Source organism: Cavia porcellus, unplaced genomic scaffold, assembly GCF_034190915.1.
Source record: "Cavia porcellus strain 051 isolate PalLab524CR breed Dunkin Hartley unplaced genomic scaffold, mCavPor4.1 scaffold_3, whole genome shotgun sequence".
NCBI lineage: Eukaryota > Metazoa > Chordata > Mammalia > Rodentia > Caviidae > Cavia > Cavia porcellus.
Window position 1 is genome coordinate 27,544,248 of NW_026947486.1, and position 19,652 is coordinate 27,563,899.

At 33.2% G+C, this 19,652-nt stretch overlaps 1 protein-coding gene across 2 annotated transcripts in view; it reads left to right on the forward strand.

The window, feature by feature from the left end:
• The window catches only part of Rragb (Ras related GTP binding B), a 75,283-nt gene extending 59,526 nt beyond the window's left edge, over positions 1–15,757 (forward strand). Inside the window, exons 11-12 of one of the 2 annotated variants that reach the window (XM_063245977.1) lie at positions 8,241–8,379; positions 9,884–15,757. In XM_063245977.1, coding sequence (XP_063102047.1) covers positions 8,241–8,332 — 92 coding nt within the window. In that variant the 3' untranslated portion in view covers positions 8,333–8,379; positions 9,884–15,757. Of the gene's footprint in view, positions 1–8,240 lie in introns of both variants that reach the window. The other variant, XM_063245976.1, reaches the window with a different exon arrangement.
• Positions 15,758–19,652: the final 3,895 nt, after the last annotated feature.

Sequence of the window (19,652 nt, forward strand, 5' to 3'; positions counted from 1 at the left end):
CCAGAAAAATTCCCAGAAGTAGAAATCAAGTTTTTTGGGTTTTGTTATTGTTTTTATAGGCCAAGAATGATATCAAGAGTGATACCACTGAAAATGGTATTGAAAACATGTCCCCAAATTGTCTTCTACATTAAAAAAAGACTGGAAATATTGTTCTTTTGGAGGGGGGTACTGGGGATCAAACTCATGACTTCATGCTTGCCAGGCAGGCAATGTGCCCCTGAGCTAAATCCCCAGTGAAAATATTGTTTGAATTAATTTTTTCCAGAATTTGGGGAAACTAATCAAAGGCTAGAAACATTTACCCAAGTAAAATGTTTGAATCTCAATAAGAGTATTAACTTCAGGACATTTAGCTTACTCTGTTCTTCTGTCCTCCTCAGTTCCAATCTGTAGAACTAAAAACCAAAATTAACAGTAAAAATCATAACCTGGCAGTCATGAGAGGAATGAAAATGTGACTAGTACAACTTCAAAGTTCCATTACCCCCAAATGATTATCATTTAACCTGTTTGGAAGGCCCATAGAATACCTCACTCATATAACTTGCTTTCTTTCGACTTGACTCAGAACCCACACACGGTAATAAACATTTTTTTTTGTCTTTTTCCTTTTCATCCGTACCAGGGATCGAACTCACGACTACCTGCTTGCAGGGCAGGTGCTTATGCCACTGAGCTAAATCCCCAGCCCCAATAATAAACATTTTCTATGGGGTATTCATTAAAATATCACAGGAAGTTTTTAAACATTGAGCTCCCCAAGATTGATAAAAGGTGGAGGCAATACTAGACTACCTAAAAACTCTTAATAGGAAAACCTGCAGAATGAGATGCCCTTAGTAGGCTTTGAAAAATTGTGAAATATTCTAGGGATCTTGAAAGCACATGAATGCTCAGAATTAGGCACATGCTTAGTGAAGATCCTATGCTCTCACTTCCTACTGACAAGAAAGATTAGTTAGATCAGGAAGTATTAGAGTATTAAGTTGCCTGAATTTTAAAAGTATGCCCTAATATACAAAGAGAATCAACTAATGAATTTTGGTTACAAGAATTTAAGGAGAACTTTGAGTAGACAATAGCTGACCATTAAACTAAGAAAATTGAGACCTAAGGAGCCACAGGAGCTAGAGAATACAGACTTCCAGAATTATTTCAGTAAAGTCAGTAAGTAAAGGGCAAAAGCAATTCCTGCAAATATAAAAAAAAAACTCTGATTTCCAGAATTGCATGGTATTTAAAATGTCATTTTTCAACAAAAATATGACACATAAAGAAAGTATATCTTACATATTAGGAAAAGTGCATTAAAAATGGTTCTTCAGTATTGACTTTAAATCATCTATGAAAAATGCATTAAAATATAAAACTATGCCATTAAAATATAAAAGTATAAAAATTTCATCTCATTAAAGAGATAATATCCATATATAGAAATTATTCAAAACAAAACTAAAGCGAAATTCTGTAGTACATTATCAATAATATAAAATTCTCTTAAAAGGGATTCAAAAAGAATACATAAGCAAAAGAAAATTAAGGAGCATGAAAATAGGTCATTTGAAACTATTCCATCTAATAAATGAAAAGAAAAACAGTTTCAAATACCTAACTTCAAACTGACAGGAGAAATACTGAAATCATTTCCTCTAAAATTAGAGTGCCTATATTCACCACTTCTGTTCAACATAATACGTGAAGTTTTAGAGCAACTAGGCAATACGAAATAAAATGTACAAAATAGAAAAGGAAGAAGTTAATTTCTCTTCATTGGCTTCTGATCCTTTTTTATTAAAACGAAAAATTTTAAAAAGAAGATTAAGATAAAAAAGTACATAACAACATAACAACATAGGTCAGAACAGAACAATTTAGGCAATATAGTGTTTCACCACAAGATAACCTGACATAACAGTAGTTACCATAGTGTCTCTTTCCTTGAAATAATTGAGTATAACTTTGTATACTATAGCATCAAACATATCAAGACAGTGTAAAACCATTCAAGAGAATGCAAGTATTACTGGGTATTTAGAACCAACTAACGGAAAACAAACAATGGTTTCTGTATTATCTCCTTGTCTATAAAAAATTTTGTTTATACTGTCACATACAATAAAATCCAATAAGATACAACATGATAAAACCAATGGAGACAGAAGAACAAAAGCTTGATGGGACTTCAAAACAAGCTGATATTAAATCAGCACTAGCTATGATAATGTCTTTTTTCTTCAAAATAACTGTTCATACTATCACAGACAATAAAGTGAAACAACCCAGAATAAAACCATTCCAATTAATGAATGAAAACATTATAAGGCTTCAAAGCAATATAATGAGGAATCTTGATTACTACATACTTTTATGTATTCTTACCACTGATCTTTTTCTTAAAAGACATTTAACACTCTACCAGAAGGTTTTAGATCTGATACACAAATTTAGCCAAGTTGCAAGAATACAAAATCAATATACAAAAATGAATGCTGTTTCTATACACCAATAATGAACTCGCTTTTCTGCACCCTAAAATGAAAGCACTGAAAAGGAAATCAGGAAAAGAATTTCACTCATAATAGCTTCAAAACAAAACAAAATAAAACTGTATACCAAGCCAGATATGAAGGTGCATGTGTGTAATTCCAGCACTCTGGGAGGCTAAACAGAGTGATCACGATTTCAAGCTTTCCTGGCCAACTCAGGGACTTAGTGAGACAGTTACATATATTTTTTTATAGAGCTGGGGTTGTATCTCAGTGCCAAAGCTTTGGGCTCAGTCTCTAGTACCTCAAAATTAACAAAATAAAATGCCTTGGATAAGGCTAACAAAAGAGTTGAATAACCCCTACAGAGAAAATCAGGACACTGAATAAAGAAATTGAAGGAGACCCAAGAAGATGCAAAGGCTTCCCTTGTTCATGGGTTGACAATAGCTAACATGTTAAAATGGTCATACCGTTGCAGGTGATCTATCAATTCAATGTAATCTCCATCAAAATATCAATGACATTCTTCACAAAATTGCAAAAACAAATCCTAAAACGTATGGAAGGACAAAAGACTCAGAATTGTTTAATCCTTAGCATGAAGTGCTTTTCTGGGGTAGTCATAATACCTGATTTCAAAATACGCTACAAAGCCACTGTACCATAGATTTTTATAAGGTCACCTGAACCATTCAGTGAGGGCAGTCACTTCAACAAATGGTATTGGAGCAATGGACATCCTCATCTAAAATTATGAATTTAGATCCATAACTCTTATCTAGATAGAAAAATTAACTCAACTTTGACATGAGTTCTAAATATAATAACTCAAGCTATAAAACTTCAAAATAAGCATGAAAGTAGATCTTATGATAGACTTTAAAGTGTCTCAGGTTCAATCACAAAAGCATTAAAGGAAGGAAAATAGGAAAATTGGACTTCATAAGAATTTTAAAAACTTTTGTGTATAAAAGGACACTGTCATATTGAAACCCCCAAAATGGGAAGGATATTTAGAAATCATGTGTCTGTGAAGGACCTTCTATCTGGGATATATAAAAACATACAACTCAATAGCACAAAGACAAGTAAAAGTACTTGACTAGATATTTCTCCAAAGAAGATATATGAATGGCCAATAAGCACATAAAATGATGCTCAGCATCATTAGTCATTGAAGGAAGGGAAATCAAAACCACAAAGGTGCACCACTTCATTAGTCATTCAGGCACTGAAAATCAAAACCACAAAGATGCACCACTTCAAAGATGACAAGGCTGTGTTTTTAAATAAAGCAAAATAACATGGTAGTGAGGATGTTGATAAGATCTTCATATAATATTGGTGGGTATGTATAACATTGTTATCTTCTACATAAAACATTTACTCTGCCACAGTAAGTTAAGCTTATGCCTTATGATAGTAATTCCACTCCTCTGTACAGCGATACCTTGGTTCATAAACTTAATTCATTCCATGATTCTGGGAGAGATGGACATATTATGTTCATGCAGGAGAGATGGCTACGGCCATGTTAGTTACCTGTTGCAGAATTATCAAACAAAAGATGTTGCCAAACACTTCTGTTTGTCAATCAAATTGATTACGAACTGAGTGAGGTATAACTGTGCCCCCAAATGAAGATAGCCTTTCAAAGAAAGTCTTCAGAAATGTTCATAGCACTCCTATTCACTGCAGCCAAAAGGCATAAATAACTATGGTGTTCATCAATTGATGAGTGGGTAAACAAAAGACTTCTTGTTCAGCCATGATAAAGAATTAAGTACTGATACATGCTACAAAGTGAGTAAACCTTGAAAGCATACTGAATCAAAGGGGTCAGACATAAAAAAGACATTTGTCATAGAATTCTATTTATCAAATTTTGAGTTAAAATTTTTCTTTTAAAATTAAAATTTTATGACATAATATCTTTTTAAATGTTTAAATTTATCTTGAATAGTTTAGATGTTCACTGAAAAATATTTGTGGACATCTAACTTGTCAAATTTTCTTTGTAGTGGTTCTCAGCCTTGAATTCTCATTAGAGTTACAAGGAGCTTCAAAATTTACTCATGACTGGTGCATTCCAAGAGTTTCTGACCACATTGGTTTGGATATTCCATGAGCATTGGGCTTTTTTTTTTCTTAAGGAAAAAGGTAAAACAATATTTCACAACAAAAGAATAGTTTTTAAAGCTCACCAGGTAATTCCATTGCCATCCAAGCTTGAAAACTGACTTTATGCTAGGTCTGTAGGCAAAAAAGTATGAAGATCATGTTTATTGGAAATATCTTTTGTCATTTCGTATCCAGGTCTTTTTCCATGAAGGGATAATTATTGGTTACTCATTGTTAAAACATTGATCTCATTCCTTTGATGCAGTTTGCCTACAGGTGCTTCAAGTTCTACTAAACATTATTCTTAAACTCTTGGATTACGGTTTTCTCATAATGCTTCCTTTTGTTCTACAGAAAAGCATCAAAAGTCACTATCTAAACTATTTCTTTTGCAATATCTTAAACACAGAGTCCTTCCCTCACACACGGGACTGTCTTTTGCTTAACTGTTACTTTTATAATCCATTAGCTTTTACCCCTATTCATGGGCTTTGAACAGTAATGGCATTGACTACATCTTAAGTTTGCCTAGATCTTCCCAGAAGAAATTGGCTCTGATTTGTTTTTAGTTTAATTTAATGTTTATTTGCAAAAAATAGAGTAAAACATAACTAAATAGTTCTTCAAGTCTGTTCCTAGAAAGTCATTTTTTCTACCCAGAGGCAATTCCTATGAAAAATTTCTTGCGAACCCTTGCAAAAACATTCCATGTGTTAATATTCAGTTAGACATAGATATCCTTTTATAAGCTTTCTTCTTTTCTTTTGTTTCTTTCTCTCTTTTTTTTTGCAGAAATAGAATCAAACCATATATACTTCTCTACATCTTGTGCATAGTTTCACATCAGCACCTAAGACATCTTGGGTCCGACATAGATATGAGCATGTTAGTTTGGTTCTCTTTCAATTTTCATTTCCTCATGGCCCAGTTTGATAGTTTCTCTGTCCACTGCCTAAGGTCGGTCAGCTCAATAAAAAGAGTTCATTCTATATTATATCTCTGGTTAGGGAACTGTGTTAGATATGACCCCATACTTCATTCATCTCCATGAGCTGACAAAGGAAAAAGACTTGAAAGAATCCTGGAGGAGATTTTTTAAAGCCATTTTCCTCTGTCTTTTGTGTCTAACTTAATTGCTGGTCTATTTCTATATGTGTATTTAATGATTTCTCCTTGCTAGGCTCTGTGCTAAACACTTTGCATGGCATTATCTTACTTTTTCCTTATGTAGCTGTGTGAGGTGAGTTGTATTATATTCATTTTACAGAAGAACATTGAGACAGAAAACAGGAAAGTTGCCTTTACTTGCCAAAAAATAAGTAGTAGAACCAGGATTAGAATGTACATCATCTGAGTACACTCAAACCTTAATCAAATCTCCTTGAGTTCTGTGCATTGTAGTGGATCTAGGGTATGAGAAGCAAGAAGACAGAAAATAGAAAGCAAAACAAATGTTGTACTCTGTAATTTGAATCCTTAGGCTGAACATAAATATGAAGATTTGTGTTTTGCTGGCAAGGAATTAAGTTTCCATCTACAGGTGAGATTGAGGCCCCTTTTCTCCATTATTGGAAATTGAACCCAGGGCCTGCATACTGAGTTATGTCCCTAGCCCACTGCCTTGAGAAAGTCTTGATAAGTTACTTAGGTAGGACTCAAACTTGAGATCATCCTGCTTCAATTGTTAAGATTATAGGTGTGCTTCTCTGTGCCTGGTTAATCAGTGAAAGTAAGAGAGAGCTATCTAAAGGAAAAGAAGGAGGTTTATTGGACATAATATTCAGAAACCCATTAATAATATTACTATAACGGTTATTTGTCCCTAGTGATCTCCCTTTCAATCAAGCTCTTCTACAAAGCATGTGAGCATTCTACCACATATGAATGAAAAACATGTGAGTTACTAATTCTGCACATGTTTATTTCAAACGTATGACCTACCAGGCACTAGTACATGTACATTGCCATGCTGAACCATAACAAATTGCCAGCACAAGGGCTAGTATGTAGAAGAAAAATATTTTGGAAGAAACATAGAGCCCTTCTTTATTTCATCTATTTTCATCTAGATGTCTGCTGCACTAAGCTTGGACATTACTGTGCTTTAAGTACTCAGCTTTACTGCTGATCAGGAGGCAGAACTTATTGTTAAGGTGACAGAGATCAGTGTTCTTCCTGAGGAAGAGCAGTCTTCTTAGCAGCTGAGGTCCCAGTTATGCTCTCTGAGAGGTATGTAACCACATACTCTGAGTCTTTCTTCTGTGTATTGGTGGGCTCTACCCATATACATTGTGCATTCTCTCCATCAGGAGAAAATAGAATGTGAGAGAGGCATCCAAAGTCTTAAAATGGTGAACAGTGCATTCAGTTCATTTAAAATAGTAAGTTAACATTATTTGAACACTCATTCTGAACTAAGCATTAGGTTAAGTATGTTATATGAACTATATCATTTAATCTTTTCAAGAAAATCTATGATGATAGTGCTATTACTCTCTATTTCCATACCTGGTGTAAAGAGTTTAAGACATCCTAGTTGACATGTAACAAAATGGGAAATGTAGAAACCAAATCTACATAATCTGTACTAGAGCCTATGTACTTAACTCTTTCATGGTACTGTCTTCCACACCCGCAAATATTTTCCCCAGACTTAACGTCCATTCACCCTTACTATGGCCTGTAAGATCCTATGTACTTCAGCCTCTGTCTAGTTCTTCAGTATTATTTCTTACTACTTTTTCTCATACTCACGCTGCACCTGCCATATATGGCTTTGGGATTTTTTGAGCATATACAGATTATTCTTAGTTCAAGGTTTCCCTCTAACTGCACTGTTCTTCATATGCCTCCTTCTTTCTCATTATCCCTTCTTATTCAAATCTCAAATCAGTGTGCATGTATTTATTAATACAAATACTTTCACGTTTTCACCTTAGAAATCTCCTCCATAAGTATTTTATCATAACTATTCCTATTTTACAACTAGTCAGTCTCTGTAGTGTCCTGTTTTATTATCTGTGTAAAACCTGTAATTACTTGCAGTGATTATTTTATTTGATAATTGTCTGTTGATTCTTGTTAGTCTTTAGGCTCTTATTAAGGTAGAGACCTTATTCACTCTTCTATCCATACAACCTAGAGCAAAACTTAGATAATAGTACTCTGTAAATACTCATTGAATGAGTGGACAGTTCCCACAAGCATTTATTGAACATTGAGCATGCTTGTGGTACAAGTAAACACAGATTCATAGAAGGATCCCATAATGAAGCCTGAAGGAATCAGGAAAAGCCTCTGAAAGGACATTTGAGTTACATATTGAAAAGTAGATCAGTGACACCTGAGGAGAAAATAAGGGCATTCCCAGCAAAGAAACCATCATATCACTAAGAAGAGACCTAAAGGTCTAAGCCATCACCATGCTCTAAGAAATAATAGCATGACTAAAGCAATGTGAAAGTGAAAAGATTTTCCTGCCCCATTTTCTGCTTGACTCACTGCTGCTGCTAAAACCCAGTTTAGATGGCACTACCAGTGAAGCTTGCTTCTTTGTTCTTTTAGCATCCAACACTTATGTTTATCATAACCTCTAGATCACAGTGTTATAATGATTTTCTTTTTCAGTTCTGTATTTTGCCCTGGAGCTCCATAGAAGAAGGATTTATGCGATTCATAACTACCTTTTCTGTGTTCAATGCCAAAATGATACTATTTGAGCTAATGAACACACAGTGAATAATAGTCATGGATCCTACTGTTAAAGGTAAGATTTTTATTAAATAAAAAGTTTTGTGATATTTAAAGGGAAAGATAGTGACAAAAATACTGTAACAGAGTCAGCTTCCTCTCTAAAGGCATTACCTGAAAAACTTTTCATTAACATTTGTGAATTGTCCAGGAAGACTTTGTGAAGTAATGGGTAATATCATATGCTTTGCATCAAGTAGATTTTTTTTGTATTCTGGCTCTGCCATATTTACACTCCAGATGCCTCAGTTTCCTGGTCAGCAGAATTGGGAGCTACTAATAAGAACTACATCATAGACTCAGTATAAAAATTAAATGAGAAGAATCATATGAAAGTGTTTCACAGAAGCATTTACCACATAACAAAAAGCCATAGGTGCTTGATTCTTTTTGCTCATTACCTATGGCATAGAGAAATATTTATTAAGTTGAATCTTGAACTGTTATTCATAGGACAACACTCGAGAACAATTTGTCATTGAGCCCCAGTCAGATTTTCCTTTTCACTTTGTTGAGGGGGCTCTGATGGACGCAATAACCAGAAACTGGCCTAGGAGAATAATAAAGAGTAAGAAATAGAAAGCAGACTGACAAATTGAGAATAGCAGAGGAAAAACCTGTGTAGGTTTTGGGAACCTGCTAGGACGCCATGTAGTTTGAGAATGAGACAGTGAAAGAACTGCTATTTTTAATGTCCATGTTAAAATAGCTTTGAATTGAAAGTCTGGAAATTTTACATAGAAAAGATAAAAGAACCAGTTAATATATTACCTAATATTTTGGGTTATAAATTAGATTTCTTATTAACAGCAATGTATTAATGATAGTATATATGTTTACTGTATTGGTGTTCATACTCATAAAGTGTTACAAACAATCTAGAAGTTCACTATAGGAATTTTTGAAATTTTATTGCACATCACTAAAAATGTGCATAAATTTCTTATATTGAGTCTTTATTTATTTATTTATTTATTTATTTTTGGTACCAAGGGATTGAACTCACAACCTTGTGCTTACCAAGAAGCACTTGAGCCACTGAGCTAAATCCCCAGTCCCACATTTCTTGTTTTGAAATGTTGTTTAATATGAAAGTTATTAAAATGTCAGTTATCTAGGGGTATAAACGGACTCATGCCTATTTGTAAACTTATGCAATATCAGTACTCCCATGTTTGTAGGTTCCATATTTGTATATTAAACTAACTATGGTTAGAAAATATCTTTAAAATTGCATCTACATTGAATATATATAGACATTTTTGGCAATAGTTCTTTACGAGTGCAGTATTATAACGATTTCATAGTATTTATGTTATACTAAGTATTATAAAAAATTAAAGTAGTGGGCAGTGTGCATAGGTTTTTATGCAAATAATATTTATTTTATATAAGATATTTAAGCATCTGCAGAGTTTGGTACCTACAGGGAGTCCTGGAACAAATCTTTTGTGAATACCAAGGAATAATTGTATTTATATAGAAAAGTAGTTTTAACCCACACCATTCTCCAAACCCAGGGAGTTTGGGATCCTCACTGGGGCCCAACCAAGGAACTTTATGTCTTTCTGCTGCACTGGACCAGCTCAAGTGGTCTTGAGCCTGCCTGCAACAAATGCCCCACTCGCTGCCATGCTTGGTGGACTCTGGAGTCCCTGGCTTGCTGGCACACTCAGTTCCAGAGGCAGAGTGGCGTGGAGAAAGTGTCTCTGCACCAACCCCCAAACCAAGGAGTTTGGGATCATTGTTCCCGCCAGCTAAGGAACTTCACAGCTTCCTACCATATTAAACCTGCACCATAGAGCTTGAGCCTCCCTGCTCCTCGCCCAGTGATCCTTTTTCAATCCAGAGAACTAGGTGGCCAGAGTCCCAGGAGCTGAGCGCATAGAAAAGGATTTCCAACAGGCCCTGGGGAAGACTTGGAATAACACTTGAAACACAGAAATATAGGAAAATGACAAAATGAAAGATCAAAATGAAATCTCAAACCTTCAGCCCATCCCAAGAAATCCTAGGAGCTAAGTACACAGAAGAAAATATATGCCATACACCTGAAATACCTGACATAATAGCAACTGAAATAAAGAAGCAACTTGGGTAAGCTTTAAAGGAATTCAAACTAGAAATAATTTCCCAAGTAAAAGAAGAAATGATAAAAGAAGTGCTGAACATATCTAAAGAAGACAGTTGAAAAAATCAAGGAACTAAACAAAAAGGTACAATCCCTGGATGAACAATATAAAAAAGTAGAATACATAAAGCAGATGCAAAAAGTTATACAGGAAAACAAAATTTCCATTGAAAGTTGTGAAAACTGCTTCAATGAAAGTGAAAATAGAATTTCAGACCTCAAAGACAAGATTGCAGCTAGTGAAAAGGAAAGGAAAGATCTTTTAAAAATAACAAGGAGTGAGGAAATAACAATTCACAAGCTGCAAGATGATACAAAGAAAAAACAATTGATAGGGGTAAATGAAAAAGAAGGGAACAACATAAAGGATGTCAAGAGGATATTTAGAGAAGTAATAGCTGAAAATTTTCCAAACGTGAGAATTGAAACTGACATCAGGATCAGTGAAGCATATAGAACTCCAAATACCTGTAACCAAAATAAAACTACATCCAGACATATAATAATCACCATCCCAGAAATCCAATATAAGAATAAAATAATAAAAGTGTCGGAGAGAAAGGACAGATCACCTATAAAGGAGAACCTGTCAGAATCACAGCAGACTTCTGAGCACAAAAAATAAAGTCAAGAAGAGCACAGAGTGAATTGTTTCAGATCTTAAAGGAAAATGATTTACAAAATAGACTGATGTGCCCTGAAAAACTGTCCTTCAAAATTGACGTAGAAATAAGATACTTCCATGACAAAGAACAGCTGAAGAATTTCATGATCACCAAGCCAAACCTGCAAAGAATACTGAAAGACACTTTAGATGTACATAGGAAAAAACCAATAAACAAAACAGAAAACCAAACAGTATGGAAAGATAAAGATGCAACAGCAAAAAGATAACATGTCAACAATAAACCAATATATAACAGTTACAACCATTACTGTAAAATGGTCTAAATGAACCAATTTAAAGAAAGAGACTGGCAGAATGGATCAAGAAATAGCATCCAACCATATGCTGTCTACAAGAAACTCATCTAACCCAAACATATACTCACAGACTGAAAGTCAAAGTATGGAAAACAGTACTACATGCAACAGGAACCCAAAATAAAGTGGGCATAACTATTCTATTTGCAGACAATGTGAACTTTAAAGCAATAATGATCAAAGAGATAAAGAAGGTCACTACATACTGGTTAGGGGAAAACTTCAAAAGGAAGAGATAACAATCTTAAATATATATGCACCAAATTCCAGAGCACCCAGCTATATAAAGCAAGTATTAACGGAAATGAAAAACCAAATTAGCAACAACCCAATTATAACAGAGACCTTAACACACCATTGACACTAAGGGACAGATTAGCAGACAGAAACTCAGGAAAGAAATAACAGAACTGGATCACACATGTGAACAAATGGACTTGATAGACATATACAGAGTGTTCAATCCAACAACATCAGATAACACATTCTTCTCAGCAGTACATGGGACATTCTCTAAAATAGACCACTTATTAGCCCTCAGAACATACTTAAATAAATGCAAAGGAGTTGAAATTATCCCATGCATGTGATCAGATCATAGTGCCATGAAATTAGAAATTAGTGATTAAAGATACTGCAAAAATCCCACAAACATATGGAAACTGAATAAAACACTCAAGTAATCAGTGGGTCACAGGGGAAATTAAGGAAGACATTAAACAATACCTACAAGCAAACAAAAGCACAAATACAACTTACTGGAACCTGTGGGATGCAGTAAAAGCTGTCCTCAGAGGAAAATTTATTTCACTGAGCTTCCACATCAGGAAAACTGTACAAATACAAACAAATAACCTGATGCAACACCTCAAACATCCAGAAAAAGAAGAGCAAATTAAGCCCAAAGCCAAAAGCAGGGAGGAAATTATAAAAATCAGAGCAGAAATTAATGCAACAGAAATAAAGAAAACAATCCAAAGAATGTATGAATTAAAGAGTTGGTTCTTAGAACAAATAAATAAAATTGATAAGCCCCTAACCAACCTTATTTTAAAAAGGGAAGAAAAAGCTCAAATTCATGCAATAAGGAATGAAAAAGGCGAAATCACTACAGATTCTGTAGAAATACAAAAGATCATCAACATCTATTTTGAAAACCTCTACTCTCATAAATTGGATGACACAGAATAAATAGACAGATTCCTAGAAACATATGAAGTACCAAAGCTAGGTTAAGAAGATGTAAAACTGCTGAATAACACAATTTCTATTAATGAAATTAAAAATGTAATTAAATCCTTACCTACAAAAAGAGCCCAGGGCCAGATGGATTCATTTGAGAACTCTACAAGAAGTACAAAGAAGATTTAATGCCAATATTCCTCGAATTCTTCAATGAAATTGAAAAGGAAGCAATCCTTCCTAAATCATTCCTGGAAACAAATATTACTCTAGTATCAAAACCTGAGAAAAACCAATCTAAAGACAACTACAGACCAATCTCTCTAATGAACACAGATGGAAAAATCCTCAATAAAATATTGGCAAATAGAATACAGCAAATCATCAAGAAGATTATACACCACAACCTAATGGGATTCATTCCAGCTATGCGGGAATGGTTCCACATACGTAAACCAATAAATGTAACCCACCATATCAATAAAGCCAAAAGTACGAACCATGTGATCATCTCTATAGATGAAGAAAAAGTTTTTGATAAGGTCCAACATTCATTTATGATAAGAAACTTACAGAAAATTTGAATAGGTGGTCTTTACCTCAATATAATAAAGGCCATCTATGACAAACCAAAAGCCAGTATCATACTAAATGGCCCAAAACTGAAGGCCTTTATCTTAAAATCAGGCTCAAGACAAGGATGTCCCTTATCACCACTCCTATTTAATATACTATTGGAAATACTAGCCGGAGCAATTAGACAAGAGAGAGAAATAAAAGGCGTAAAGATAGGAAAAGAAGAAGTTAAACTTTCATTATTTACAAATGACATGATACTCTGCATAGAAGACCCCTAAACTCCATTGACAGTCTCCTAGATATAATAAACAAATTCAGCAATATAGCTGGATACAAAGTCAATACACAAAAATCAATTGCATTTCTATACACTAACAACAAAAGCACAGAGAGAGAAATAAGTGAAGCCATACCCTTCACACTACCAACGGGAAAAAAAATGAAATATTTAGGAGTTATTTTCATGAAAGTAATGAAAGTTCTACATAGTGAAAATTATAATGCAATGACAAAAAATTGAATAGGATCTTAGAAAATGGAAAGACATCCCTTGCTCATGGATACAAAGAATAAATATTGTGAAAATGGCCATTGCCCCAAAACTGTTATACAGATTCTGTGCAATCCCAATTAAAAATACCATAAACATACCTCATAGATCTCGAGAAATTGCTCCTAAAATTCATCTGAAATCAGAAGAGACCTAGAATAGCAAAAACAGTTCTAAGCAGCAAGGGCAAGGCAGGAGGCATCACAATCCCTGACTTGAAGTTATATTACAAAGCAACTGTAGTAAGATCAACATGGTACAGGAATCAAAGCAGAGCTGAAGATCAGTGGAATAGATTAGAAGATACAACCACAACTACAAACACACTCAACCACCTTATCTTTGATAAAGGTGTCAAACATGCTCACTGGAAGAACAACAGTCTCTTTAATAAATGGTGTTGGGAAAACTGGCTTTCCATATGCCAAAAACTAAAACTAGGCCCATGCCTATCACCATGTACTAAATTAAAATCTAAATGAATGAAAGATCTGCATATTAAAGCAGAAAAACTAAATTTATTGGAAGACAAATTGGGTAAAAATCTTGAAGACATAGGGGTAGGTAGAGAATTAATGAACAGGAATCAAACCACATGGGAAATACTTCCCAGAATGAATAACTGGGATCACTTCTTATTAAAAAGTTTCTGCAGGTCAAAAGAAATCTCCAGCATAGTGAAAGAAAAACCCACAAACTGGGAAAAAATCTTAGTGAACTCTCCCTCAGACAAAGGACTTCTGTCTAAAACATATAAAGAATTTTAAAAAATCAGACTCCCAAAATTCAAAAATCCAGTCCAAAAATGGGCATCTCTGATGAATACACACTTCTCAGATGAAGAAATACAAATGGCAAATAAATACATGAAAAAAAATTCATCATCATTACTCTTTAGAGAAATGCAAATTAAAACCACACTGAGATTACATCTCACTCTCGAAAGAATGGCTGGGATCTAGAAAACCACCAACAACAAATGCTGGAGAGGCTGTGGGGAAATGGAACTAGCCTGCACTCTTGGTGGGACTGTAGACTGGTGTAGCCATTTTAGAGGTCAAGCTGGAGATTTCTCAAAAAGCTGGGATTGGAAGTCCCAAATTTTTACAGTTATTCCTCTTCTAGGCATATTCCCAGAAAAACTGAAAACATCATACCACAGTGATATATGTGCACCCATGTTTATAGCAACACAAGTTGTAATAACCAGATCTTGGAAACAACCTAAGTGTCCATCAACTGAGGAATGGATTAAAAAGTTGTGATATTTTTATACAATGGAGTACTACTCAGCTCTAAAGAATTATCACATTGAGATAATTATAAATAATTATGCACAGCTTGAAACCATACTCATAAACGAAATAAATGAAACTCACATGTATAAATACCAAACAGTTTCCCTAGTGTAAGAAATGGTAAGAATACATAAATGTATGTGGTAATCATGATTCCCCATTTATTGTTCTGAAGCCTTATAATGTTTCCATTCATTAATTGGAATAGTTTTATTCTGGAATGTTTGAGTTTATTGTCTGTGATGGGTTGAACAGTTATTTTGAAGAAAACAAGACATTATAATAGCTAGTGCTGATTTAATATCTTGTTTTAAAGTCTCACTAAGCTTTTGTTCTTCTGTCTCCATCTGTTTTATCATGTTGCATCTTATTCAATTTTATTATATGTGATAGTATAAACAAATTTTTTTATAATCAAGGAGATAATATAGAAACCATTTGTTTGTTTTGTTTTAGTTGTTTCTAAATACCCTGTAACACTTTTACCCTCTTGAATGGCTTTACACTGTATTGTTATGTTTGATAGTACACGAAGGCATGCATACTCAAATATTTCAAGAAAAGAGACACTATGGTATCTAATGTTATGTCAGGTTATCTTGTGATGAAGCCCTATGTTGCTTAAATTGTTTTGTTCTGACATGTGTTGTTGTGTCCTCTTTCGTTTTAATCTCCCATATATATATATATATATATATATATACTCCCATATATATATATAAAACTACTTTTCTTATTTTATTTAAATATATATATATATTTAAATAAAATAAGAAAAGTGGTTTTAATGGATACAAAACAAATATTTAAAGGTATTGTTGTCTCCCTTAATATTTATAAGTATTTGTTTCCTAATTATTTTAAAATAATTTGCATTGTATTATAATCATTTAGTTGTCATTTATGGGCATGTACTTTATGGGTATGGCATATATACTTCAATCTTCAGAAGCATGCTTTTAAGTAGATATGATCTGTCCCTTCTGCCTCCTACATTATATGGATGATAAACTAGAGGTTTATGGTAGCCTGCCAAGATCATGTAGTTACCTTAACTTCAAATTACAATCAGATCTGTTTGGCTCAAAGGTATGAATTTACCCACATCTTTGCTACCTTTTCTGGTTAGCTCATAAACCATTTAAAAATCTCAGAGAAACTGACAATTGAACTATCAGAATGCTATAGGGTGATAATTTATGTAATTGACTTTTTAGAAGAACATACTCTTCAAATGACACCTTATAGGGACTCTCAATATATGCTTTCTTCCTTTGAGATACTCTTACTCTGATCCCTTCAACATATGACTTCATGTAACTTCCCCAAGTAGACATATAATGAAAGTGTGTCATTCTTGTGTTTTTTTCATCTCTGCTAGAAAATGTTGGCCTATTTTACTAGGATGAGATCTTGAACTTGAGGATAATAGAGAAATGTCTAGCAAGAGATTTAGGACCATAGAAAATACTACCGTCTCTACAAAAACTATTATTTTTTAAAAGAATCCCCCCTGTAGACTGAAGAAGCTTTGATACTTAAAGACTAATATCTGCTCACCAGATGACTAGACTTCATGAAAAATGAACTTCCTTGTTGTATCTGTGAATTTCTCCTTTGTCTCATTTGTTTCTCTAAGTATATACTCTGCTCTTCTGTGTCTTTCCAACATATCAGTAATTTGAATTAGCTACTATAGTGTTGAAAGGAATACATGAATGTGTAATCATTACAATAGAAAATATAATCAGGGCCCCCTAAATTAATGCTTAACATTTGGTTCTTTTCCCACTCAGTTTGGTGGAGTCTCTATGGTAATCAGTGGTGCCATCTATATTTCCTGTGTGAAAGACCCTACAGTTTCATAACTATACATGCCTTATTTCCTATAGTAACTTTGTATAGCATACAAAGACATCACATATGGTTTTTGGCTCGTACCAGCCCCTCTTGTGAAATATTCTTGCCTTGAATTTTCCTGTCTGTGTCACAGACAAATTGTAACTTTCTGTTATTCAATATGGACTTTTGGTCATGCTGTTTAATTTGCTTTTGTTTTATGTTGTGTTTTTCTAATGTATATATTTCTGTACATATACATACATGTATATATTTATAGATAGAAAGATGGAATTGTTATATCAAATAATGTATGCAATATCATTTAATTCAGTTGTATAAAATTAATTTCCAAAATTGTTTTATCAAATTATATCTGCACCAGTGACTTATGACAGTACTTCTACAAATATTATATTCTACTAATTATTTAATTTTTATCAATTTTATGATGAAAAGCTATAGTCTTATTATACTTTCATTTACTTTCCTCTGATCAATCCTCAAGTGGAGCAGCTTTTTATTGTTTATTGACCATCTTTACTTTTCCAGTAATGCAATTTTCTCTTCATATACTATACCTCTTTCTGTGGCACTTTCTTTTTCTTATTCAGTTTGGTCTTTATGTTTTGAATGTTAAGACTTTTACTATTGTGTGTGTCAAAAATGTGTCAGGGGCCATGAATATAGCTCAGCAGCACAGCACCTGACTGACAAGGAGGAGATCGTGAATTCAATTCCAGGTACCCACTTCAAAAAATATATGCGTGCATACATATATATTTTTTGAGTCTGTAGGATATGTTTTAATTGTATATGATGATAGTGTCCACAAGTTGCTAATTTTTAACAGTCAAATATATATATATATATATATATATATATATATATATATATCAGTTTTCATTTACACTTTCTACAATTTACATTTTTTAAGAAGGCTGTCCCTATTCCAGGACTTACTAGGTTATTGCAAGGTATTTTTTATTTTTTCTTTTATAGCTTTATTTTTATGTTTAGGTCTTTAAAATTGGAAAATTCAATTATATGTAATGCTAAGTGATATCTGACATCTTTAATTTACTGTACCTCATTTTCTCAATACCATTTTTGAATAATCTAACTTCCTTTTGTTAACATTTAGAAATATCATTTTTATTATATAGTAAATTCTCCATTATTTATATATTTGATTCATTGATATGCTTATTTACTAATTGAATAATATTTTAAAATATTTATTACTTATCGTGTGTCATTCACTATTTCAGGGGTTAGAAATTCATCAGTAAAACAGAGAAAACTGACAACATGGAATGTAAATTGTAGTGAATTTTTTTATTATGCATTTTGTACTATTTTAAATATAAATTCCCAAAATAAGTACACACAATTTCATCTGTGTGCACAATCTACAAAAGTCAAACTCATAAAAATAGACTGCAAGTGTAGTTCCTGGAAGTTGAGAGTATGTGAGGATTGAGGCAACATTAGTCAAAGGATACAAAATTTCATTTAGAAGGAATAACTTTGAGAGAGCCATGTTACTAAGTGATGTCTATAGTTCATAATATGTTGTCTACCTAAAACTTAGTAATCAATTTTAAATATCCTTGCCAAACATTAATGTAGCTTCTTAGTATGTTTTAATATGTTGTAGGACATGTTTTGCCTCATTGTTCATCTTTTTAATTTTTTGAAAATAGTTATATGTATTTTCTATTCTAATGACAATTAAAATTAATCTGTCAAGTATTTTTTTACAAATATATTGTTGTTGCTTGATTTGGAACTATGTTGAATGTGTATATTAATTGGACATTTCCATAATATTTTATATTCTCACAGAATATTAACATGCCTAATTTTTGTAACTACTGTTTTGAATTATATATCTTTACGTGTGACACTAACTGCAATTGTGGGCTATTCTGATATTCTGTGACTGATAAATGGACCACTTCATCACTTAGTTACTGAAACAATAATATTAATTTTATGGGTACTTTTAGTTAGAAATTCTAAGAATACCTCAACTGGGATATTCTGTCTTGGGGTTTCTTTCACAGTTCCAGTCAAATACTATGAGGTGTGAACAGTGAGAATTGGTAGTTAAAAAGTGGAGGAGAATCTCTCTCTTCATGTAATCACAGAGAATCATATGTAGTTATCTATATGCACTACTTTGCACTTCCTCATACTATAATAATCTCATGGGAATTGGATTTATTACTTAGGAACTCAAGGTGCCAGCATCAGTATTTTGGCAAGCCAATAAGGATGCTGCATTTGTTTATTTTTTTGCCTAGTTGTAGAAATCAAAAGGCATCATTACAATTTGGCCCATGTTCAAGGAAAGTAGGTACAGATTCTATCACTAGATGGAAAGAATGTCAAATAATTTCCAGATACACTTCAAAAATATTATGGTTGTACACAAGAAAGCTATTTAAGTTTTGTACATTGATTTTATCCCATATAGCTTATTGGACTATTACTAGTTCTAAGAGTTTACAGTTAGTATTTTATAAATAAGCTATTCTATGTACCTATTTATATATATATATATATATATATATATATATATGTAGTATTTCTGACCATAATAATATTTTTAACCAAGTAAAGGAAGTTTCTTCTTAGTTTCATCAAGAATCACCATTGAATTTTGGTAAATTACATTTAAATATTTGTACAGGTGATCAAATTGCATTTCCTCTTTATGT